The sequence below is a fragment of the Perognathus longimembris genome, chromosome 2, assembly GCF_023159225.1.
Source record: "Perognathus longimembris pacificus isolate PPM17 chromosome 2, ASM2315922v1, whole genome shotgun sequence".
Classification (NCBI taxonomy): Eukaryota; Metazoa; Chordata; class Mammalia; order Rodentia; family Heteromyidae; genus Perognathus; species Perognathus longimembris.
This window is the reverse complement of record NC_063162.1, coordinates 9,099,626-9,124,806: the sequence shown is the minus strand read 5'-3', so window position 1 is coordinate 9,124,806 and position 25,181 is coordinate 9,099,626. Positions and strand designations below refer to the sequence as shown.

Genomic DNA, 25,181 nt, shown 5'->3' with positions numbered 1-25,181 from the left:
CGGGGAAAGCGATGGAAACCTGGGGACGTCAGCGTCCCCGAGTGCCAGCGGCCTGGCCGCCTTCAGGATGACTTCGTTCCCCTACCGAAGCGCACCGACCGCAGGCCCGGGAACACCCACGCGGCGCGAGGGCGTGGCGGCGAATCTAGAGACCGAAACCCGCCGGGGCGCACGGAGGACGGAGGAGGAGGAGGAGGACCGAGGACGCCCTGGCGGGGCGCCCGCCCTCCGCCGACGCGCGCGCCCGGCTCCACCGCGGAGGGGAGGCGCCCAGCTCGGCTCGCGGGAGGGGCGGGGACGGAGGAGGAGGAGGAGGAGGGGAAGGAAGGGGGTGGGGCCCGAGGCCACGCCCCCGGCCACGCCCACCCCGACCGGCCCCACCCCACCCCCGGCCACGCCCCGCCGCGCCACGATTATAGCCGATGACTCAGGGCGGAGCTCCGCATCCAACCCGAGGTGGCCGCCAACTTCTCTGGATGGGGCTAGAAGTTTCTAGCCGGCCAGTTGCTGCCTCCCTTTATCTCCTCCTTCCCCTTTGGCAGCGCGGAGGCTATTTCCAGACACTTCCAGCCCTCTCCGGCCACGTCACCCCCTCCTTTAATTCATAAAGGTGCCCGGCGCCGGCTTCCCGGACACGTCGGCGGCGGCGGCGGCGCGCAGTCCTCCCGCTCCTCCGGCCGCGGAGAGGTGCCCGCACCCCGAGACCCGAGACCCCCCCCACACGCCCCCGCCTGCGCCCCGGCCGCTCCGGGCGGACCCGACCCAGCATGAGCGCTGCCACCCACTCCCCCATGGTGCAGATGGCGTCCGGCACCGGCGCCGGCGACCGCGACCCCCTGCCCCCGGGCTGGGAGATCAAGATCGACCCGCAGACCGGCTGGCCCTTCTTCGTGGACCACAACAGCCGCACCACCACGTGGAACGACCCGCGCGTGCCCCCCGAGGGCGCCAAGGTGAGTCGGGCCGGCGGCCCCACCTCGACGGCGAGCGGGCCGGGGGAGGGGGGAAGCGCCGAGGTTTGTGACGCCCGCGGCGGGCGCGCGGCCCCGGGGACGCGACAGCGGCCCCCACGCGGGGGGGGGGCGGGTACGCCCGCGGCTCGGCGAGCGCCCTCCCCACACCCGCCCTTGACCGGCGTCCGGCTGAGGGAAGGCCCCGGGAGGGCCGGCCTTAGGGAAGTGCGACCCCGCCGGTCCCCCTCGCCGGCCGGATCCCGGGGGCGGAGGGGCGGTGACCGGACCGGCGGCGCCCCGGGTACCCGGGAGGGGCGGCCGGGCCCGGTCGGCCGCTCAGGCCCCGCGCCAGGCCCCGCCGCGGCCTCTGCCCGCGGGCCTCGAGGCCTTGGGCCCTGGGCCCTCGGGCGGCCTCGGCGGGTCCCCGCACCGTTGGGCGCGAGGGGGCGACGCCCCGGACCCGGGCGGGGATCTGTCGGGAGTTTCACCTTCAAGTTCCAGAACTTGGTGGAGAGTGATCTCGGCTTTGCTGTCTGGGCTCAGGCAGAGTGACTCAGGAGGCCCGTGTGGGTGCTCCCCACCCCCCTACCCCCAAATACGAGGTTAAAATCGTGTTACAGAAACCGCGGAGGATGAGAAAGGGTGACCCGGTGGTGTGCCATCGCGGTGGTCTTCGTCCCCAAGGCTTGTAAATTAGAGGCGCCCCGCCTCGGCCATTGCCCTGAGACCTGACCTCACACCCGAGGGGAGGAGAGTGTGTGTGTCTAGTGACGCCCATGCCTTCCTCGTGGTGGGGTTTACAATACTTCAGGGATACCACAACTGAGCAGGGGCACCCTGGCGAATTCCGCAGATGGAGGCCTCGTTGACGTAAGGACAAAGATAGATAGACGCTTTACCGTCTAGAGATTGAGAGTGTCTGTTTGGAAGGAAGCCAGGCCGGGCAGTGCGCACACTCGGGAAGGAGGAGGCCGACGCAGGAGAATTGCCCAGTTCAAGGCCAGCCTGGGCTGCATAACAGCTCATAACCGCTCACCCAAGGAAACAAAATACATTTTGGAGCATGAATATTTGAAAATAGAAGCTTAGATTGGGCCTGTTTATTAAAAAACTATGATGGATAAAAAAAATTACGACTGCTATATTTGTTAAATTTTTATGAATTTTGAGCTCTAATCCTTGAATCCTATCAGCTCAGGAGGCTGAGAACTGAGAATTGTGGTTTGAAGCCAGCTGCGGCAGGAAACTCTATGAGACTTTTATCTCCAGTTAAGCCACCACCACTACGCATCCCCACCCCCCACCCCCAAAATTTTTTTTGAAAGCTGGCAGGGGAGCTGTGGCTCAAGTGGTAGAGCAGAAGCCTTGGGGGGGGGGGGGAAGCCTCGAGTTCAAGGCCTAGGATGGCACAAAAAATTTTGCTTTATGAACATTATTTTAGAAAAACTATCCATATACCTTCATTTTTACGTGCTTTGTTCCCCTTTTTATTTAACAATTCTGGTGCTGGGATTGAATAAATTGCCACTGAGCTACTTACCAGCCTGTACATTTTTTCCTTGAAATTAAAACTGGTCCCAAGCAACGAGATAGTATACATTCCGCAGTTTACATTCACAAGAAATTAATTGTATATTTATTTCTGGAAATTAGCACAAGAGGCTATAATTAGCTGGGATGGGCACAATTACATATACCTTTCTGTGTCTGTTTCCATCCATTGTTGGGTAAAACAGTGTGCTCATTTCAAACCAATCCTCTTACTGCAGGCAGCGTGGATGTAGAAAGTCTAACTAGTGTGGTGTGTAGCTTTTTTGCTGAGGCCTCCTTCCTGTAGATATCTGACTGCCTGGAGCAAGTTTAAGCACTGCCATGCGAAACTTACCCAGCAAGTTGGGATCTTCCTGAACCCACAGTGGTTTCACGGTGGTTTTTTAAAGAGAGTAGGCGGGAGAGAAACCCAGGTAGGAATTATTATTTTTCTCAACAGAAAATATGAAGCACTAAATCAGAAAAGTAGACATGAAGTTTTCACAATCAGTGTTTCCGTTCAGCCTCTTCATTTTACTGATAAACAACACATAGAATCCAAGTCATTTCCAAAGGTCATTAGCCGGTGCCAGGAGCCAGAAGAGAGCTGTGTGATGTGGCTGTCTGAATAAGAGGCAGCATGTCTGTCTGTCTAGATGTCAGAAGTGGCTCCACTTCTGGCTTTTTGGTGGTTAATTCAGGGTGAGTCTCATGGGGGCTGGGGATATGGCCTAGTGGCAAGAGTGCTTGCCTCGTATACATGAGGCCCTGGGTTCGATTCCCCAGCACCACATATACAGAAAATGGCCAGAAGGGGCGCTGTGGCTCAAGTGGCCGAGTGCTAGCCTTGAGCAAAAAGAAGCGAGGGACAGTGCTCAGGCCCTGAGTCCAAGCCCCAGGACTGGCCAAAAAAAAAAAAAAAGAGTCTCATGGACTGCTGGCCAGGGAACCTCGGTCCTCAGAGTAGCGTAGCTCTTGAGTAGCTAAGATTACAGGTGAGCCACCCATGCTTTGGATACTCACAGAATATCCGTTGACAAACACAGCTTTGTTTATATGAATCACACCTTATTCTAGACTACATGCCATAGAAAAAAATTTCAATATATATTTTTTTTTTTGCCAGTCCTGGGCCTTGGACTCAGGGCCTGAGCACCGTCCCTGGCTTCTTCCCGCTCAAGGCTAGCACTCTGCCACCTGAGCCACAGCGCCCCTTCTGGCCGTTTTCCATATTTATGGTGCTGGGGAGTCGAACCGAGAGCTTCATGTGTAGGAGGCAAGCACTCTTGCCACTAGGCCATATTCCCAGCCCTCAATATTGTTTTATATTAGAAATTGATCTCTCGGGCTGGGGATATGGCCTAGTGGCAAGAGTGCTTGCCTCCTATACATGAAGCTCTCGGTTCGATTCCCCAGCACCACATATACGGAAAATGGCCAGAAGGGGCGCTGTGAGAAGGGGCGCTGTGGCTCAGGTGGCAGAGTGCTAGCCTTGAGCGGGAAGAAGCCAGGGACGGTGCTCAGGCCCTGAGTCCAAGCCCCAGGACTGGCCAAAAAAAAAAAAAAAGAAATTGATCTCTTAATGCTGCCAGTCAGTAAGGAGCTATTCACAGGGTGTGAAAACATGGGAAAGCTTTTGCGGAGGACTTAGTCTCAAGATGTTTATGGTCAAACCATGTTGGTAAAGAAATGGATTTCATGGAAAGAAGAAAAAGTCTAGCATTTCATTTTTTAAAAAATTTTTTGTGTTTTCTTTAGTGTGAGTCCTGGTCTTTGAACTCAGGGCCTGGGCACTGCCCTTGAACTTTTTTGCTCAAGACTAGTCTTCTACCACTGGAGCCATGGATCCACTTCCATTTCTTTGTGTGTGTATGTGTGTGATTAGTTGGAGATAAAGAGTTTCATGGACTTTCCTGCTTAGGCTATTATCCACGGATCTCAGCCTCCTGAATAGCTAGGATTATAGGCTTGAGTATTACTGGCACCTGGCTTAGCACTGCCTGTTTCATTTAGTCTTTAACTCTGTCCATTCAGAATTAACCCTCTGCATTCTGCTCAAGTGGTTAGAACAAGTCTTTTATCCTGTTTTTACAGGGGTTCAAATGAAAGCAAGTAACCTGTCACCCTGTGCCAAATAGAGGCCTTTACCCATCATCTTTCTAATTCCCCACCTACAATCTTGCTTGGTTTTGATTTTCTGCATGAGTGGCCTTACGGCTAATCTCCTGGCAAGTTTGTACCAGCCCAGGCTCCTTTTCCTGCACATTATAGCAGATCACTTTGGAGTTAGGAGCTGTACAAGTCCCTGCAGTCACTTGCTGATGTTCCTCTCTGAATAAACAGAGCGGTGCAGTACCTCATACACTTCCATAGGAGGAAAGGCAGACCGTACTCCATTACAGAGCAGGGCTGTTTACTTTGAGGATCTTGGGGGTCACCAGTTTGGCAGCTTGGATCCTGCAATCTCTCAAGCCACGCCTGCTTCACATCTGACTTGTGCAGCTTTGTTCAGCGTACACTTTCCTTCGAGGGGAGGGGTGCGGGGGGAGCTCTGCAGGGCCTCCTGGGGTGGAGGTGGTGTGGGGAGCAGGCGGAGACATCCCTGCACAGGTCTGGCAGGGTAGCAGAGCCAAACCCGTCCCTTTTTCCTGTCTTGCCCACCCACAGGAGCAGGCCGTCATCTTTTGACAGATTATACTCAAGTGCTGCGAGAGGTAGAAACATTCTTTCAGAACAAATGGGAAATATTTTCAGTTATGATTAAAGTGGAGAGACCCATTTGTTCTACTTCAGCTTCAGAATTTCCTTGAAGATGAGATCATTTTGCTCTTTGCAGATCGATTACAAGCTGTTATGCCTCTTAGAATCAGAGCACCATCAGGAAATAAGTGGCCATTTTCCTTCATCACATTTCAGAAAGTTGCAGTCATGATGGAGTAAAGGCCTTTGCTCCTGGCTGAAGTGATTTGTTAGGAGGGGAGTGTTTGCAGGTAGAGACGAAGAGTATGGCAACAGGGCTTGGTAGCCCTATTGTTCAAGACCTCCATTTCCTTTCTAAAGAGCAGCTTGCGTTTGAATTGCATAAGAACAGACTGGAACATAGTTTGTCTCTGGCTTGTGTGACGATTTGCCCTTTATGCGGGTAGAGTACATACACAGGACCCATGGCGGGTTGACGTTAGCCAGGGCTGGGAAGGCTTAAATGTTGGATGCTGTTGGGGCTGGTGGTGAGTCAGAAGGCTTCATACCACCCATGAGGCTTGATTAGCGCTGTCCTTGTTTCTGGAATGACACACAGTTGCCTTATATAAACCACTCTGCATGTTTATTACTTGTTATTGATATTTTAAAATGTTGTTCTGATGTTTGCCATCCAAAATAGGAAACCATAACATAATCCAAACCTGCTTTTTCTCCTTTGAGTGTTGCTGTTTTAATTTGTTCTTAAAATTTTAAGAGGCCTTAAGTAGGAAAAGTGGGAATGGAAGACAGAAGTCTGCTTCTTTGGAGACTCTTGAGACTGACCAATACCGACAAATCCTCCTTTACTACCCCCGGCTCTCCATTGCCACAAATCCCTTCACACCTGACATCTGTTTCTGCCTCATATCTTAGATTCACAGCCAGACTTCTGAGACCAGGCCCCTAACTTGGATGCCGGAGTTGATCTCCCTCCTTTGTCTGGCATGTCTGATACTTGTGTGATATCTGGTGTTATTAAATCTTCACACATTTCTATGAAGATGTCTTTGAGGCCCTGGCAGCTTTTCAGGAAGCCAGGGAACTTACAAAATCTTCATCAAAAAGGATTTCTGTAGAAAGTAATGTTTTTGGTTTATGTTTTTGGTGCTAGTCCTGGGGCTTGAACTCAGGACATAGGCATGGTCTCTGAGCTTTTATGCACGAGGCTAGTGCTCTATCACTTGAGCCACAGCTCCACTTCCAGTTTTTTGGTAGTTAATTGGAGATAAGAGTCTCACAGACTTTACTGCCCCCGCTGGCTTTCAGTGGCGAACCTCAGATCTCAGCCTCCTGAGTAACAAGGATTACAGGCATAAGCCACCAGGGCCTGGCTGAGCATGGTATTTATGGGCTTTCAGTAAACTCATGTACATGTGAGATGCAAATGGGTGCCTTTATAACCTTCTTTCTAAATACTCAAGCTGGCTCTTGAAGGTAGAAAATACTATGTTTTTATGCATGAGGGAATACAACAGAAAGACTGTCAGAGCCCGTCCTGGGGTCCTGCTGGAGTGACAGGCACACTAGCCCTCAGTGACCAGGCCACTTCCCACTGTGGCTCCCCAGGCACGCCCTAGATAGTAAACAGCCTGAGTCTATCTCTCTGCAGTAGATGAGAAATGATGACTGATTTCCTGAGCCTGGTCTGAACTCAGATGGGATGATTGTCTTCATTCATGCAGTCTGAAAGTCATTTGAGTGCCTGGTGTGTTCATGAAACCGTGTAAACTTGTATATTTTTGTATATGTTTGTGGGGGGGGGTTCTGGGGCTTAGTCCCATAGCTTTTTTGCTCAAGGCTGGTGCTCTACCACTTAAGTCACAGCTCCACTTGTGTCTTTTTGCTGGTTAATTAGAGATGTCTCCTGAACTTTCTTGCCTGGGCTAGCTTTTCAGACCTCAATCCTCAGGTCTCAGCCTCCCTGAGTAAGCTAGATCAAGCGTGAGCCACCTGTGCCCAGCTGAGGCTTTTTTTCTACAGGTAGGCTCTGCCCTGCTTTGCCAAGAGTTCCAGACAGTGTTTCATCTCTGCCTCTCCATGCCTGGCAGGGACTACATGGGAGAAATTGAACAAATAACAGTGTAGGCCCATATGAGCTGGTGAAAGAAGAGAGCTGCCTGGAAATGTAGAAGGGATATATCATGGGAAGCCCTTTGTCAGCTCCTTAGTTCTGCAGTGCTGTCTGGGCTCCCAAGTGTCTCCCTGAGGCCTGTCCCTTTAATCACCTTCTGAATGGCCTTTCTGTACTAGGATGTCAGTGTCCATCCTTTCAGGCCTGGCAGAGCTCTGTCCTGTTCCCACCAGTGACACGACAGCTTCTAGCAGGCCTGCAAGTCGGGGCTGGGAGCCCACGGCAGCCAGACACCAATCCGTGGCTGTGCAGACAGCAGCCCAGCTCTGGGAAAGGAGTCTTTTCAATTTGTCTTTCTTGTGGCTGGCAGTAAGATCAGACACCATGCACCTGCAACTTCTAAACTGTCAATTCTGAAAAGCCCTAAATTGCTGTCCGCCTACATCAAGGACCTTTGGACACCTGGGCTGCTCCCAGAGCCCAGCACAGAGCTGTGCCCTTGTGATCTGAGTCAGGGCTTTCCACTGCTCATGTCTTACCATCCTGATGGAGATTAGACATTTCCCATTTCCTACTTTGATGTTCACTGGAGTAGAAGTATTGGGGGTGGGGGGAAGGTTGTCAGTTATTTTTTGTTGTTGTTGTTGTTTTTCCCAGTCCTGGGCCTTGGACTCAGGGCCTGAGCACTGTCCCTGGCTTCCTTTTTGCTCAAGGCTAGCACTCTGCCACTTGAGCCACAGTGCCACTTCTGGCAGTTTTCTGTATATGTGGTGCTGGGGAATTGAACCCAGGGCCTCATGTATACGAGGCAAGCTCTCTTGCCACTAGGCCATATCCCCAGCCCCTCAGTTATTTTTTTTTAACTCTTCTTGGACCCTAAATAAATGGACAGTTTTGGAAATCCACGCAGTGGGAGGAAAGGAAACATCAGAGTGCGCAGAGGTCAAGGCAGCCTCCACTGGTTGGTTGGAACTTGGAATCAGTGCTGCCGGCCCTTAGCGTCAGAGGGGGACTCGCTCCTGCCAGGTGGAGCCCCTGACGACAGTGGCACCAATGCAGTATTCGGGCTATGGTGACTCACAGGGGAGCTGAGTGTCTTCACTCTTGCTCGTCCTTCCTGGGCCGGCCGGTGACTCAGCACAGAGCAGTGGCTTGCTGACCCAGAGCAGAGGCGGACTGAATGTTCCAGGTCTGAGCCTCAGCCAGAAGTGAAATACTTTCCCTCCCACTGCGCTTTACGCAGAGAAGATGAAGGGGTTGGAGACATCAATCACACAGGAACGTTGACACACAGCGTACATGTGTGACAGGTAGCAAAAGGCTGACCCATGTGCCTGGCCTTGCCATCAGGTAGACCTGGATTTTCAAGATCTTAGGTGAAGTGCTTGCCCTCTCCACGCCTCAGTCTTTACCTTCTGTAAAATGGGCCCAGCAGGCTTGGGAAATTGAAGAGGATATTGCATTGAAGGTGCTTAGACCAAAGCCTGAACCGTAGCGTGTGTGGTTTCTAGAGCTGTGTATGGCCTCTGTCGTGGGCTGGAAGGGCATTTTGCAGAAAGGCATTGGCCGCCCCTCACAGCAGACCTGTCCGTGCTTGTGTGTTTGTGTCTCTCAGCTCTTGTTAGGCCTGGAGTACTAGGCCGCCTCCCTCCTCCCTTGGTGCTGGGTACCAAGTATAGCAGACATCCTCAGAAATGTGCCCTGGGCTTCCTGTGCCCCTGGTGAGGGGAGTAGGCAGATGGGTAGAAAATGGAATACAGCAGGGGACTTTCTGAAGCAGGGCTTTCTGAAGCCCCCACTAGCCTCCCCAGCCCTGTGAGTCTGTGACTGTCTTGAGTCCCCTGCCCTAGGCAGGCTGGGAGGTGGCAACTGCTGCTGTGCTCCACAGAGCCCTGGAGCTCTGTCTGGAGATAGAACGCCTGGAGGGAAGGAGGATACCAGCTACCCTTACCCAGCCCTGAGCACAAAGCCAGACAGGAAAGAGGTGCCTAGTTGAGGGGCACCTTAATGATGGCCCCAGAGGCCTGTCATTGGAACCCAGTGCTCAGTGCTAAGGGGTTGTAAATACCACAAACTGAAGGAGAGGAAAGATGATCCTCACCATCTTGGGGGCAGAGGTGTGACCAGTGTGGAAGAATGTAAGGAGAAGAGTCCCCCAATTCTACCCAGGAGACTCATCAGAGAAGTATCCCTTGTTAAGCTTCCATTGATGAATCGGCAAGTTGTACTTAGTACAAAAGGTGTCTTTACCAATGCCCTGCTCACTAGTACTGCTCAAAGCCGCATGGTTGGTATCTGGTGGGTGAAGTGGCCAGGTGATGGCCACTGAGCTCACTCTGTGCGTGGGATAAATCCTTGAGAAGTCTGTGAAAATGTACCAGATAATTCAGGCTGAGTGCTTCCTGGTGTGGAGGTGCAGGTGGCTCCTCACCCATAATTCCTAGCTTTGGGTGGGTTAAAAGCAGATGCCACGGGCCCCACCCCTCAAGAGGAAGGAGAGCGGTGTTTCATTTTCCCTGAAGCTCTGAGTACGGGGCTCGCTGCTCCTCTGTGGGACCTCTCAGTCTGGCTGGGCCCCAGTTTTCCTCTGTGACAGGGGCTGTGTCCCATCCCGGCATCCGCTGGGTGGAATCCTTGGGGAGGGCACCAGGGAACTTGTTGAGATGATGCCAGCTGGCATTCTGCTCCAGGGCAGACCTTCTGGCAACCTTGGACTGGCTCGTCTCTTCTCCTTCCTCTCTGGAAGAGCGAGGGGTCTCAGAGAGTGCAGGGAGGGCCAATGCCCAGTGGTGGTTTTGTCTGTGTGCAGACCCCTTCCCCAGAGCAGCTGACCATCCTGCTGGGAAGAAGGGAGTTCTTGGGTCCTTCGAGTCCTTTTTTGTTTTTATTTGCTTCCAGGTTCTCATCAGACACAGTGCTAAGTAGTGCTCTTAAAGCCTCACAGAAAGGGCCTTCTAACTCCTACAGGCTTCTTACCAATGAGGTGAAAACCACCTTAACAGGACTTCCTAAACATGGGGCCCAAGTAACTGCTGCTGGAGAAAACTAGCTCCGTCAGTAACTTTGGACTGTGGGAACATGACTATATACTTCAGAGTGGAGCTGCTTTGAGTTTGCAGGCCTCCTCGTGCCTTGCTTCACTTAAAACCTTTCAGAAACTCCTGGAAAGCTGGGAAAACTGAGTCTTAGTATCAGGGAGCTCTCCTGGAAGCCACCAGCTGGTGAGCAGTAGGAAGGGATTGAAGGGCAGACTAGCACCTTGCAGACAAGGACTCCTGCTGGTTCATTCCTGTGTGTTCCGGACATAGCTGTGAAAAGGAGCAATGCAGGCTCTCTCTAAAAGTTTTCTCCAGTAGAAACACATAGGATAAATTCATCTCAGGATAAGGGATTTGTTAATCCCAGGATGAAATGTTTAGGCATAATAGGAACATCAGGATGAACCTCTGGTCACCTCTATGACTCGGTGGAGGCCCACAGACCTCTTATTTTACCAGCAGCCCCAGGACAAAACCTCCCTCTTTGAAGGTGCTGTAAATGGACTTTGGTGGAGTCTAGTAAGAGCCCTTAACAGTACAGGAATACAATGCCACAATCCAGTGGGATCTGCAAGGATTTAGAGTTAGACCATAAACATCAGTGTACAGGATGTAAATGGCTGTGTATGTATCAAAGTAGCAATAATACTTGACATATTCCTATGGCCCGCCATTCCAGACGAGGTTGTAATAGAATGTAGGTGCTCATCTCTACCCATGGGATGAAAGTGCTGTGTGTGTCTCCTGCCTCACAGAGGTGGAGCCAAGCCACTTAATTTTCACCCAGGTCCTAGCTGACGACATGTTTCCATGAGTGTTCTTGTCTTCCATCTTTTTTTCTTTGTTTTAGATTGTTAGTTAAATTCAACACCTGACCCCAGTAAAGCCTCTTCTGGCCTAAAAACCCAGTTCGTAGACTCGGTGTCCTACTTAGCACTCTGGCAAGTTTGGAGTGCTGTGGGGCACCCCTATGAGTTGCCGTTGCTCAGCTCAGGCCATGGTGATGAGCGCAGTGGTTTGTAGGTGTCAAGTCGGTTCTTTTAAGAGCACTGTGCTCTGCAGGCACGTTGAGGCCACTGTTCTGGCCACTTGCTATCTAGGGCACCAACTGTGGGTGTGTGCAGGCCGACCCTTCTCCATGCTGTTCTGTAAATGCCTGTGTGCCCAACTTACACTCTAGTGGGCATGCACAGCATGTGCCCAGGAGCCATCTTTCCTGCCTGATTTTCTAAGGTACCAGGACTTGGGAAGGGGCAGTATGCAACCTCCTCCTCATTTGGGACACAAAACTTCCTTGAGTTCCAGCAATTTCTGATGGGAACTTCAGATTTCTGTTTCTCGGGGTCCTCAAATACCTGTTGAATCATAATTGCTTGGTTTGAGCTTAGGGTCTACATTTTGTGTGTTTTGTTTGCATTCTCTGAGAGCTCTGTCACTCCCTACAGTTTGAGAACCACCGCTGGGGAGAATATTTCTGCCCCCCCCCCCAATTTACAGTTACTAAGGTGCAGGGGAGAGAAGCAAGCTGCTCCTGTAGCCCACGATTTGGGGCAGAGCAGGATGTCAGACCAAGAGCAGTCTTTGCCATAGTTGTACCTTCACTGCGCATGTACTAAGCAGCAGTCAGCGGACAAGCACAGCACTTAGACTGGGAACCCGACCTCAGGCTTTCTCCAGTGATAATGTCTCATGCTTCATAGGACACATCTGGGGTAACTTTTTTCTGTTTTCCCATCATGGCCATCTCATGAAGTTGCTTGGTACCCCAGGAGGGACCTGAGAGGAATTTAAAGCAATGTGCAAACAACAGAGAGGAATTAACTAATTTGTCTTAGAAATTAACATAGTGAGATAAGCAATGAAAAAGTAGGGCCCAGGGGCTCCTGTTTCCTAATTGGATTTTGTGTATATATATATATATATATATATATATATATATATATATATATATATATATATATATATATTCCTGATGTCTTTACCCAAAGATAAGGATAATGAGGAGGGTGGAAATGAGTGTCTCCAGCCCTCTTTGTGGTGACTGTTTGTGCCCCTGTCCCTGGTCACATGATCACACAGCTCAAACCACCACCATCCCAACCCCGAAGAAGCAGAATCCCAGCTCCCTTTTGTAATCAAGATATAGCAGGTAGGGAATTGTAGCTGAAAGATGTCAGTGTGGTCAAGAGACTCTGGACTCTGCTGGAACTTGAGGATACTATTTGTGTGTGTGTGTGTGTGTGCGTGCGTGTGTGTGCGTGCGTGTGTGTTGCGTGCGCACGCGCCCCAGTACTGGGGCAGAACTCAGGGCCTCTTACTCTTGCCCTCTTTTTTCCCTCCATTCACAGCTGGTGATCTACCACTTGAATTATGCTTGCAATTCCAGCTTTTTGCTGATAATTGGAAATAAAAGTCTTGAGGATTTGTCTGCCTGGGCTGTCTTCAGAGCTTGATCTTCAGATCTCAGCCTCCTGAATAGCTAGGATTACAGGTGTGAGCCGCCAGCCTCTGGCATGGCCTGGGTTCTTTCCTCTCCACATCTGCACTTGTCTCTTTTGGAAAGACCCAGACTACATGTTGTTTCCAGCAAGCAGCCTGTGTCTTCAAGTCCCTGTGCAGGCTGGGCGGGGGTCTTCTCCCTCTTCTCTTCTTTCTCTCTTCCCTTTTCTTCCTCCATTGAGGTACAGAATATGATCAGTGAGTTGAATATAATAGAGTAGGACTCAAGTGCCTTTGGGTCCAGGGTCTTCCTCCAGAAGGAGCTGCCTTAGCCAGCTCTGCCAAGCACTCAGCCTTGGAAAGATCTGGCTATGAGGGGTGTGAGACTGGCAGCCATCATGTGACATGTAAAATCATGTGACATGGGTGGGATGTGGCTGCAGAGATGTGTCTAGTGTGGCAGATTTCTACATAGGGGTACCCACCTAGGTGCCCTCAACACGAGTTTCTTTCCATGCTATTCCCAGCCATCTTCTCCAGAGGTGATGACCTCCAATTTCTGTTATCATTAGCTTTGTCCTTTACTTGGGGTCTTTTGGAGTCCGAGGGGAACTTAATTTAGCACCATCCCTCTGGGCGTCCCTTTTAGTATGTCTTATGAGACCACCATAGGGCTCCAGGGTGGGTGTTGCCTACTCTGTTTTCTAGAAAAGGAGATCAAGTTCAGGGACCTGTTCCAAATGGAAGCAAGAATGAACTGGGTTCTGTCTAGGCTAGCTTTCTTTCTGGAAGGGCCCGTGGTTCCCTCACATTGAACCTTGCTTGCTTTACCAGCAAATTTGCCTCTTGTCTGTCCATGCTCCCTCAGCCTGCCGACCCCATTCAGCTCTGTTTGGGTCACATCTCATGGGTTCCGTGACCCCTGGAGCCCATGGGGAGCACTGGAGCTCAGATTCCCAATGCTTGGCTCCAAGAGGTGTGCAGTGGCTGAGGTGAGCCCCAAAGACGATATGCCAGGGCTTCCGCGCCCCATTTCCTCGGGAGGAAAGTTGGCGGTGTGCGCACGTAGTGAGCAGGGCCAGGAGGTGTGTTACCTCTACACCGAGCAGTGTACCTCTGTACTTCACTGCCTCTTGGTGACTTCCCGAGGTGCCCGCAGGGAGAATTGGGTTCTGAATGTGAGGCCTGGACCTGTTCCCTGCTCTTAGGTGACCTGACAGTTGAGCAAACCAAAATAATGCCACTGCCCTGAACACGTGGGTATTCTAATCTGAGAGTGCCAAGTGCCTGTCTGCCCGTGTCCCCAAGGACAAAGTGACACCCTTGCCTTTCCTGTGTTTTGGAGGCCCTTCCAGGGGTAAAGTCTCAAGAAGGAGGCAATGGACGGCCTGAAAGGACTAAAGTCCAGGACCAGCCACCCGGTGCCCATGCTTACACATAAACAGATGTGACAGGGCTATTGGGCTCTTCATTCAAATTAAATCAACCTTCCAGATCTGTCCTAACCTTTTTTTTTTTTTGGCCAGTCCTGGGGTTTGAACTCAGGGCCTGAGCACTATCTCCGGCTTCTTTTTGCTCAAGGCTAGCACTCTACCACTTGAGCCACAGCGCCACATCTGGCTTTTTCTGTATATGTGGCACTGAGGAATCGAACCTAGGGCCTCAGGCATGCTAGGCAAGCACTCTACACTAGGCCACATTCCCAGCACTCTGTCCTGACTTTTGATCCATTTTGCAGCATGGGAAATTATAGCCTGCAGAGCTCATGGATTCTCAGCCTTGTGCCTTGCTGCCATTCATGATGCCTGTCTAAGGGAGGCTGCTTCTCCTTAACACTGATGGGTGGGAGCTGAGTTATGCAGCCTCTGGTTGGTAAGAGATGACACCGACCCCGGGGGTGGCTGGCCAGCCTTGTTGTCTGAAATAAGATCTCTCCTTGTGGTACATCTGGAACTTGGCCTTCTCTAGGGGCCCAAAATAGCCAGGCCACTGAACGGAGAACTTCATGAGAGGACAGGAGAGAGAGACCCCAACTGCTCCTTGCCCGAGCAAGAACAAATTAGATCCTAGTATTTGTTAAAGCACACACAACAAGGAAAACTTTTATTTGGAACCACTGTGACAGGTGTATGGACCACTGCAATGGGTCTTTCCATGGGGAGATAGATGGGGCTTGACGCCTACCTCGTATGGCCTGGACAGAAAGGCATTTATAATAGCCAAGGAGCCTGGTGACAGTCCATGGATGAAAATCATTCAGAGGACAAAACCACCAAGGGGAAAGAGGCTTCTGGCTAAACTGACCCAACAGGATTGTTGCTAAAGATTGGCCAGGGTGATTAGACATGCCCTGGGGTGGGGGGTGGACACCCGGAACCTGGCCAGATATCCAAGGGTCCTCAGATTCTACACCAGATGTGGAGATTCTGTTAACATGACTTAGCAATTCTTTTACTAAAACTGGATTTTACCAGGAAGTTCACTGAGGGGCCTAAAGAAGGTTCTGGAGCCTGACTAAAGTTGGACCAGGCAAAGTCTCTTGTGAGTAGGCCTCCTAAGACTAGCACAGTTGATTCCTGGGGTTTGTTCCCTCTCTGTGTGTTGTGTAGCTCCCTTTCATGCAGCTTGTTCTAAAAATATTCCCAAGGAAGAAGCCCCGGGTTCCCCTCCCCCCGCTTCTCTGGCTCATGCTTATAATCCCAGCCTCTTGGGAGGCCGAGATCTGAGGATTGTGGTTTGAAGCTAACCCTGGCAGGAAAGTTTGTGAGATTCTTTAACCAAAGAAACCAAAATCCTGGGGCTGGGCCCTGAGTCCAAGGCCCAGGACTGGCAAAAAAAAAAGAAGAAAAAAAACAACACCAAAATCCTGGAAGTAGAGCTGTGGCATAAGTGATAGAGAACTAGCATTGAGCACAAAAGCTCAGGGACAATGCCCAGACCTCGAGTTCAAGCCTCAGCACACACAAAAAAGATTTCCAAATGGGGTTCTGTGCTTGAGTCCACTACACTCTCTGTGTGGGTGGGAGAGTTGAGGGCCGTGTGGAAAGCAGAAAAGGTGGCTGTCTTTTAGAAGTTGGAATTCTATGTTCTGCTGGGCAGATTCCCTGTTCTGGGTCTCTGAAGATCTGGGGAGCAGTCAGCAACTCCCCTACATATCCACTGTCCCCTGTCACCCAGTGGTCTTGCCAGCCAGGGCTCCTCCACTCCCCTATCCATCACCCTGCAGCCTCTACAAGAGCGGTAGTGTGGCCAAGCACTGGACAGTGGAGCCTAGCACGCGGACACCCCAGCTAAGCAGTGTCATGTCCCCCCACAAGTCACTGGGAGATCAGAGCAGTCGGCTGTTTCCTCTTTAAGGGTGTTTTCTTCAGTTTCTAATCAGTCTGTGTTTCTCCTTGATTTATTTTAGGAAACTCCATCCTCTGCCAACGGCCCCTCCCGGGACGGCTCCAGGCCTCTGCCCACTAGGGAAGGCCACTCTGTGTACCCCCAGCTCCGACCAGGCTACATTCCCATTCCCGTCCTCCACGAAGGCTCTGAGCACCGGCAGCCGCACACTTTCCATGCCTCTCCCCAGCCTGGGGTGCAGCGATTCCGAACCGAGGCGGCTGCGGCTGCCCCTCAGAGGTCCCACTCACCTCTGCGCGGCATGGCGGAAGCCGTCCAGCCAGATAAGCAGTGTGGACAGGGGGTGGCCGCTGCCTCTGCTCAGCCCCCCACCTCTCATGGACCCGAGGTAAGGAGAGGCCTTGGCTTACCCCGGGCCAGGGGCTGGGTACCTCGCAGGGCCTCTGAGCCTGGCTGCAGCATTAGAGGTCCTGCAGTTGACAGCTCCGTGTGGTTCCCGTGTTTCATAGGTGTTTCGGGGGCCAGAGCAGGAGTTATACAGCTTATTTTTGTAGTTATAAGAGAGGCTGGAGGCATGGCTTTAGTGGTAGAGTTGTCTGCCTGGCAAAAGTGCAAGGTCCTGAGTTCAATCCTCAGTAGTATCCCCCACCCAGAATGTAAACCGTGAACTTTATCATTTCATGCATGAAGGTAGAGGCCAGGCCTCCTAATTCCTGCTGGGTTTTCTGGGTCAGGGAGAGCTATATATTTGGTTCAGTTCAGTCCTTGTGGGTAAATACTATGTGTAATTGTGTTGACAAAGAAAGCAAGACTACATCCCTTCCTTCAGAGTGTCCTGTAGTTTAAAAGGAAACCCCAATAAGTAATAATTAAAAAGGGCTTTCTAGGATATGATTTCTGCCCTGTCAGTACTTCAAGGTGCATTGCAATACTGCAAGGTGCATTCAGTGCATTAATAGATAAAGATTACTTAAGCTGGGCTTGGTAGCTCATGCCTGTAATCCTATCTTCAAGGGAGGTTGAGAGGATCAGTGTCTACCTGTACAAAAAGTATGCCAGACCTCTTGTCAACCAATAAAAACCTGGGTATGGTGATATATATCTGGTATCCTAGCCACATGGGAGGTGTAAAGGAGAGGATCACAGTCCAGGCCAACCTGGGAAAAAGTGACTAAAGTCAAGGGGCTGGGAGTGTAGTTCAGTGGTAGAATACCTGCCTGGCAATCACAAGGCCCTGAATTCAAATCCTGGTACCTACAAAGAAAAAAAAAAGTTCATCTGGTTCTTAGCTGAGATTTGTGGGCCAGTGGACCTAACAGGATTGTGAGCAGTGACATGTTTCTGACATGTTTATTAAGCACAGCTCTTCACTTCCTGCACCAGTGCCTTGAGCCTCCTTCAGCTCTGCTTTGAATCTGTTCAGCTCCCCTCCTGCTTGTTGGTGAAAGCTGTCATTGATGTAGGATACTGAGAGGCTTCTTTCCTTTTGGAGACGCAGTAGCTACATTTTAGTGTTTTTGCTGTAAAAATCAAGCATACCGGTCAGAGGAATCTTAGCAAATTTAAGCTGACAAGGCTCTTAGTAGCTAAGTTGATAAGGGCCCTCCTCCTTTTCTGGAATGCTAGGCTCCACACAGCCTGGCGCTCGCCTTCCTTCTCTGTAGGTGAGTAGAAAAATGGTTAAGGATCAGGAAAAAGATACTCAGTAATCATAGATAAGTAGACCTAGCACTTCTCATATGTCCTGCTTCATGCTGAGATATAGACACACACGATTTTACAAAGGACCCAGTGTTTCCTGTGCATCCTACCCATGCTGAAACACATGGACACGTGATTTTATGTTAGCTTCAAAACAACCCACTGAGGGGTAGAGTATTCTTGTCCCATGTTTTAAACATGACTCAGAGACCTACTGAGACACTAAGAGTTTGAATTTGAACTTGGGCTTCATCCAGAACTCTTGTCATAATAGTATTGGGGCATGTGCACTAGTACTGGGGCTTGAACTCAGGTCTTGGCTTGGGCACTGTCCCTTAGCTTTTTCACTCAAGGCTGATGATCTACAACTTGAGCTACACCTTCACTTCCAGCTTTTTTTTTTGGTGGTGGTTACTTGGAGATAAGAGTCTCGGGGACTTTTCTGCATGGGCTGGCTTCAAACCACAATCCTCAGGTCTCAGCCTCCTTAGAAGCTAGAATTATAGTCGTGAGCCACTGATACTCAGGCTTAATATTAATTTGGGGGGAGGGTGCCAGGTGTAAACATGTGCTGTGCCCCTGAGGTCTCAAGGTAGAGGGGTACTCTACTTTGAAAAACAGCGTCATCTGCAGGTGGGACCTGGGGAGCGTGTTGCCCTAAGCCGTAATCAGTGGGAGGCTGATCGCCGTCGGGGGGGGGGGGGGGGGTGTCACCCATGGCACTGTGGCCTCTCTACCCTTTGTGTCTTGCAGAGGTCTCAGTCTCCAGCCGCCTCCGACTGCTCCTCCTCCTCCTCCTCGGCCAGCCTGCCCTCCTCCGGCAGGAGCAGCTTGGGGAGTCACCAGCTCCCCCGGGGCTATATCCCCATCCCAGTGATCCATGAGCAGAACCCCACCCGGCCAACAGCCCAGCCCTTCCACCAAACCCAGAAGACCCACTACCCAGCTCCGCAGAGTGAATACCAGACTCACCAGCCTGTGTACCACAAGATTCAGGGTGATGAGTGGGAGCCTCGGACCCCAAGGGCAGCGTCCCCCTTCAGATCACCTGTCCGGGGCATGTCCAGCCGGGAAGGCTCGCCAGCCAGAAGTGGCACACCAGTGCACTCCCCATCGCCCATCCGTGTGCAGACTATGGTGGACAGGACCCAGGTATGGGAAGTTGTTTCAGCCAGCTGCAATGGTATCTCTCGAGGGGCTGAAGAGCTTCCTGTCTACCCTGCCTAACTAACAGTGGAACTGGAAAAAAAGGGGGATTCTTGGGATTGCTGGTCCTCACAGAACGTAGGGCTTATGGCTATGGACTGTCCATGCTTCCTGCAGCTTTTGCTCAGTGGATTGTTTTTCATTGCAGCTGCTCTGGGGGCAAAGGAAATGGCTTGATGATCATTCACATACCTGGGACTGAGTTCCCAGTGCCTGCCACTCCCTCCCAGGGTTCACTACATGCCGGTCCACTGTGTAAGAGCTGTCTCCTCATTCCATCCCGGTCTCCTCTCAACCAGCCATTCTACTCCCTCCCTAAGAACCCTTTTTTTTTTTTTTTTTGCTCAAGGCTAGCACTCTACCACTTGAGCCACAGCGCCACTTCCGGCTTTTTCTATATATGTGGTGCTGAGGAATCGAACCCAGGGCTTCATGTATATGAGGCGAGCACTTTACCACTAGGCCATATTCCCAGCCCCACCCTTAGAACCTTTGATCAGGTAGGACCCACTTTCGGGAAGGCCAGCATAACCTAGACCTCCTGCCTTCAGTCAGTCTCGTCTCTTTGTGGCGCCTCCTTGTCTTTCTCATGGTGCTCTGCCTGGTCTCTTGTGACTGAAATGGGCTTTTTGTATTTCAAAGTGTTTATCTTTGGTCTTCAGCTCTGAGCCTGATGACGAAGAACCATGTCTGACAACCTTCTCAGCTCCCTTTGCAATAGGACACGTGGTCCCTGGCTCATGCCACTGGTGAGGTGGTAGGAAGCCATCCTGGCTTGCGGAAGGTCGTGGGCACAGGCCTCTCCTCTGGCTGTGGAGAGAGGCTGGGTGCTGGTTCCTGCAGGAGGAGCACTGCCCTGACCAGCTTACATTTTTTTTTTTTGCCAGTCCTGGGCCTTGAACTCGGGGCCTGAGCACTGCCCCTGGCTTCATTTTGCTCGAGGCTAGCACTCTGCCAACTTGCGCCACAATGCCACTTGTGGCCCTTTCTGTATACCTGGTGCTGAGGAATGGAACCTAGGGTTTCATGTATACGAGGCAAACACGCTTGCCACTAGGCCATATTCCCAGCCCCTGACCAGCTTACATTTTAACATCATTAGAGTTGGGTGACCCTGGCCACTCTGGCTGCAACATGAGCAGTAGAGTTCCTCTTGAACCCAGCTTTAGAAGGAAAGGAAAGCCCCCCTGAACCAGTGTGGGGCCCCCTTTCTATCCCCCAGTGACTCTGTCCGCCCTGGGACAGAGAACACCCTCATGTACAAATACTGTTAGCTTTTTTTTTTTGCCAGTCATGGGAACTGAACTCAGGGCCTGAGCACTGTCCCTGGCTTCTTTTTGCTCAAGGCTAGCACTCTGCCACTTGAGCCACAGCGCCACTTCTGGCCTTTATGTATATATATGGTGCTGAGGAATCGAACCCAGGGCTTCATGTATAAGAGGCAAACACTCTTGCCACTAGGCCATATTCCCAGCCCCTTGTTTTTTTTTATTTTAATTTGGAAGTAACTTTAGTCTTTCAGAAGTGTTTTAAGATTCACAAAAAGAGATTCTATGCACCCAAATTCACGACACCCAGATTCACGACATTTCCCTATATTTGGTGTCTGGTTTCTTTGCGTCATCTGTGTATTTTACTGTCTTGAGAGTTACTTGCAAACATCATGCCCCTTTGCCCCTAAATACTTTAGCAAATACTTTTTCTAAGAAAGACATTTATAACTATAGTAGAACTACAAGTTTTAAGAAATCTTCATGGAATTTTTTTTTTTTTTTTTTGGTCAGAGACTGGGTTCAAACTTGGTGTCTGACGCTTTTGCTCATTGGCTGGCACTCTACCACCTGAACCACACCTCTAACCCCTGTGGGATTTTTTTTGACAGTCCTGGGGCTTGAACTCTGAGCCAAGGCACTGTCCCTGAGCTCCTTTCACTCAAGGCTAGCGCTTTACCACTAGAGCCACAGCACTACTTCTGGACTTTTCTGTGATTAATTGGATAGGGGTCTCATGACTTTCCTGCCCAGGCTTGCTTCGATCCTCAGATCTCAGCCTCCTTAGCTGCTAGGATTACAGGCGTGAGCCACTTGGAACTGGCTTGGAATTCTTAAAATAATATTTTGTCTTATTCTATCCATTTTCAAATGTCGTTCACAGTCTTCCCATGTCAGATTGAATCTGGGTCATGCGGCCAGTCCTTCCATGTCTCTTGTTGTCTCCAGAATGGCTCTTCCACCTTGAAGCACTTCCGTGACCTTGATATTTTTGCAGAGCACAGGCCACGGGGCAGCCTCTCCTATGTTCCTAAAGCTGCCTCTCCTATGTAGCCTCCATGCTTCTACAACCCCAAGGGGGGTGTATGATGGGGTGGTGAGTGGTAAGACTAAAGCCTGGCAAAGGCAATTTGGTGGGAAAAGAAGTTGCTGGTGCTTAAACAGCTGTCACCAGACTTAACTCAGATTTAATAATCCTGGGAAAGAAGTGTGCAGTAGAGAGAGATTTTCCCATACCTTTCCCATGCTTCTCATAATTGGTGAAACATACTTAGTACTTTTACCCTTAACTAACCTTGAGTGTGGTAGCCATCCTTTTATAGCTTGTTCAAAGAACTATTTTTGGAGGCATTCAATGATTTGATTTAATTGAGCATGAAACCAGAATTAATATTTTTACTTGTGAATACTTTAGAAATAGTAGAGTTCAGCTTTTATTTCCCAGTTGATGAAACTGGGGAAAGTTTTACGTGTGTGTGTGTGTGTGTGTGTGTGTGTGTGTGTGCACTTGTGCCATTTCTGGGGCTTGAATTCAGAGCTTGGGTCAGATCCCAAAGTTTTTTTGTTCAAGACTAGTGCTCTGCTACTGCCACAGCTCTATTTCCAGCTTTATGGTGGTTAACTGGAGAGAAGAGTCTCAGGGACTTTCCTGCCTGGGCTGGATTTGAACCATAATCCTCAGATTTGAGCCTCCCGAGTAACTATGATTATGAGTGTGAGCCACTAGTGCCCAGCAGTTTGGAAAGATTGCACAACCAGAAGTGAGAGGAGGTGCTGTGTCATGGGTGTGTTGGGCTCTGGCACATGTGTGCATGGGTAGAATTCCTCTGGATTAACTATTTGGAGCATCTTGCCTATTCTCAAAGATAGCCCAGTCTGGGCAGAAACCACTAACTAGACTGTCACAGGTTTTAAGAAGAAGATGGTCTTTTTCCGGAACAGGAGATGTAAAAGGTCACCGGTGAGCTAGGGCAGCACAGCAGGAGTGGAGGGGTGGAGGGCGGGCACAGAGACCCGGGCTGCAAGCTGAGGCGGAATCACCAGGACGCGGCTCAGCGCCAGCCCTGACCAGCAGCCAGCATGAGCTTTTACTGCCTTCATTTTCATAAATTATATCAGCTTTCATTTCCTTCCTATAAAAAAGGTCTGTAATCATAGCTACTCACCTAGCTGAGATCTGAAGATCAAAGCTCAAAGCCAGCCTAAGCAGACACATGAACCAGCAAAAAGCCAGAATTAGGGATAGGGCTCAAGTGGTAGAATGGCAACCATGAACAAAAAAGCGGAGCCAGGGTATAAGGCTCTGAGTTCAAACCCCAATACTGGGCACACAACTAAAGAATAAGAATGGCATGTTCAAAGCCAGTCATGGAGACCGAGGCAGAAAGGTCATGAGTTCTAGGCCAGCCTTGGGCTGTATAGTGAGATCTTGCCTCAAGAAATGATTTTAAAAGGCTGAGAATGTGGCTTAGTGGTAGAGTGCTTGCCTAACACGCATGAAGCCCCAGGTTCAATTTCTCACTACTACATAAACAGAAAAGGCCAGAAGTGGCGCCGTGACTCAAGTGGTAGAGTGCTAGCCTTGAGCAAAAGAAGGTCAGTGACAGTGCCCAGGCCCTGAGTTCAAGCCCCACCCAGAACTGGCAAAACAAAACAAAAAAACAACCAAAATCCTTCTACATGTGATGTCTGATAGGCATTAGACCACTGTGATCAATTGAGGCTTAACACTTGGTCTGGTCACATACTTGAGTAACACTGTTTTTATTTTGGCAGTTGGTTGACTGAAAAAAAAAAAGTTTTTAATTCCCAGGTCTTTTTGTTTTCCTAATTGGTACTAGCTACAAATGATTTGGTTTCTAGCCAATTATTAAAAATTCCTTTATAAGGAAATTCTTCCCCACTCCCTTATCACTAATAAAACTCAATAAATAATTGTTCATTATCTCTTTTTTTCTCAGCAGCCTATGGCTCATCGAGAGTCTCCACCTGTGGCTCAACCTGAGAACAAACCAGAAAGCAAGCCAGGCCCCACTGGGCCAGAGCTCCTTCCTGGACACATCCCCATTCAGGTGATCCGCAAGGAGGTGGATCCCAAACCTGCTGCCCAGAAACCGCCGCCCCCTCCCGCAGAGAAGGCGGAAGTAAAGGTCCCCTCGCCTCCGGTCCCTGGCCCGTCACCCAGCCCTACCCCCCCTGCTGCCGCTCCTGCGTCTCCCAAGAATGTGGCTGCACAGGAGAGGGCAGCCCCCAGCCCTGCCCCTGCAGAGGCTACAGCCCCCAAACCAGGAGAGGCCGAGGCCCCCCCAAAGCATCCAGGTGTGCTGAAAGTGGAAGCCATCCTGGAGAAGGTGCAAGGGCTAGAGCAGGCGGTAGACAGCTTCGAAGGCAAGAAGACTGACAAGAAGTACCTGATGATTGAGGAGTATCTGACCAAGGAGCTGCTGGCTCTGGATTCCGTGGACCCCGAAGGACGAGCTGATGTGCGCCAGGCCAGGAGAGACGGGGTCAGGAAGGTTCAGACCATCTTGGAAAAACTCGAGCAGAAAGCCATCGATGTCCCGGGTCAAGTCCAGGTCTACGAACTCCAGCCCAGCAACCTTGAAACCGACCAGCCGCTGCAGGAAATCATAGGGATGGGTGCCGTGGCAGCAGACAAGGGGAAGAAAAGTGATGGAAACAAAGACCCCCACGCTGAAACCCAGCAGCCAGATGCCGCCACCGCAGCAGCAGAAACAGCAGCTCCAAATCCGGGCGGCACGGTGGACTGTGCTGGCACCCAGTGAAGCGCAGACCAGGGGACAGGCTCTGCTGGTGTGCTCTAGGGATCTTAGATTGCATGCATTTCAGGGGCTATCAGTTGGTTTTTGTTCCTAGCCGCTTGGTTCGCATTAACTTGTGTGGAGGCAAAGCACTAATAAAGGGGCTGAAAGGAAAATGATGCTTTGCTTCTGTATTCTTACTCTGTATAAATAAAGCAGTTGCTTCAGAAGTTTAGCCCATTGCTTGTGGGGGGGGCCCCGTATGGAGATGGGCACCGGATGTTAGCCAAGCCTGTGAGCTGCCTTCCTGGAGCTCTGGACTGAAGGAGGTCGGTCTCGAAGCGGGTACACAGGGAGTTGATTTCTCAATATAGGAATATGAAACCCATTTTTTCAGAAATGTTGTCATTTTAGTGGGATGATTTTCATCTCGTTCAAATACCTAACTTTAGATAGAATAAGATGTATAAGGAGCCATAAGAATATCTGTATGTTGAATGACTTTAATGTTACATTTGGGGGGAGGGGAGGAAAAATAAAGTAGTTATATAACTCAAAATGGTTTTGTGGGTTTTCTGTGGAGGGCGAACTGCAGTTTGAACTCGAGGCTTTGTGCTTGTCTGGCTGGTACTATACCTCCCACCTGAGCCACTCTTCCCATCGTCCAGGCTGGTCTGGGTCAAGATCCCCCTATTTAATCATGGGGCAGGGTTGGCAAGCACAAGCCGCTATGCTGGTTAACAAGAGGTGAACTTTCACCCAGGCTATCCTCAAACTGGTCCCTCGGAGCTCAGCCTCCAGGGTAGCTAGGATTGCAGCTGGGAACCACCACTTGGCTGTTTTTTGTAGTTTCTGAAATGTTGAAAGAAGGGGCAGCGTCAAGATGATTGGTCACTGGCTTTAATCAAAATGAATGAACACATTTTTAGTCAGCTGTGAGATTTGTAATATCTTTACCTGTCTTGAGAGACTGAGTCTTGGTCACTGTCCAGTGTTAGAAACAAGTGAGCTGTGGGGAGACTGAGGGCTGTGGACTCGGATAATAAAAGTGCCTTCCCTGTCCCTTTGGACTGCCCCAGCCAACGGCCACAGTGCCTTGGACAGTATTTTTGCCCACCACA

The 25,181-nt window shown here is 50.6% G+C and overlaps 1 protein-coding gene across 2 annotated transcripts; it reads left to right on the top strand.

The window, feature by feature from the left end:
* Positions 1-433: 433 nt before the first annotated feature.
* Positions 434-24,585, top strand: Bag3 (BAG cochaperone 3). 2 transcript variants are annotated; one of them, XM_048338123.1, is made up of 4 exons: positions 434-953; positions 16,183-16,509; positions 18,576-18,974; positions 23,263-24,585. In XM_048338123.1, the coding sequence occupies exons 1-4, from the start codon at positions 768-770 to the stop codon at positions 24,082-24,084; spliced, it is 1,734 nt and encodes a 577-aa protein (XP_048194080.1). In that variant the 5' UTR covers positions 434-767; the 3' UTR covers positions 24,085-24,585. The 2 variants fall into 2 exon arrangements, with proteins under 2 accessions (XP_048194080.1, XP_048194079.1); XM_048338122.1 differs by having other exon boundaries at positions 23,260-24,585.
* Positions 24,586-25,181: the final 596 nt, after the last annotated feature.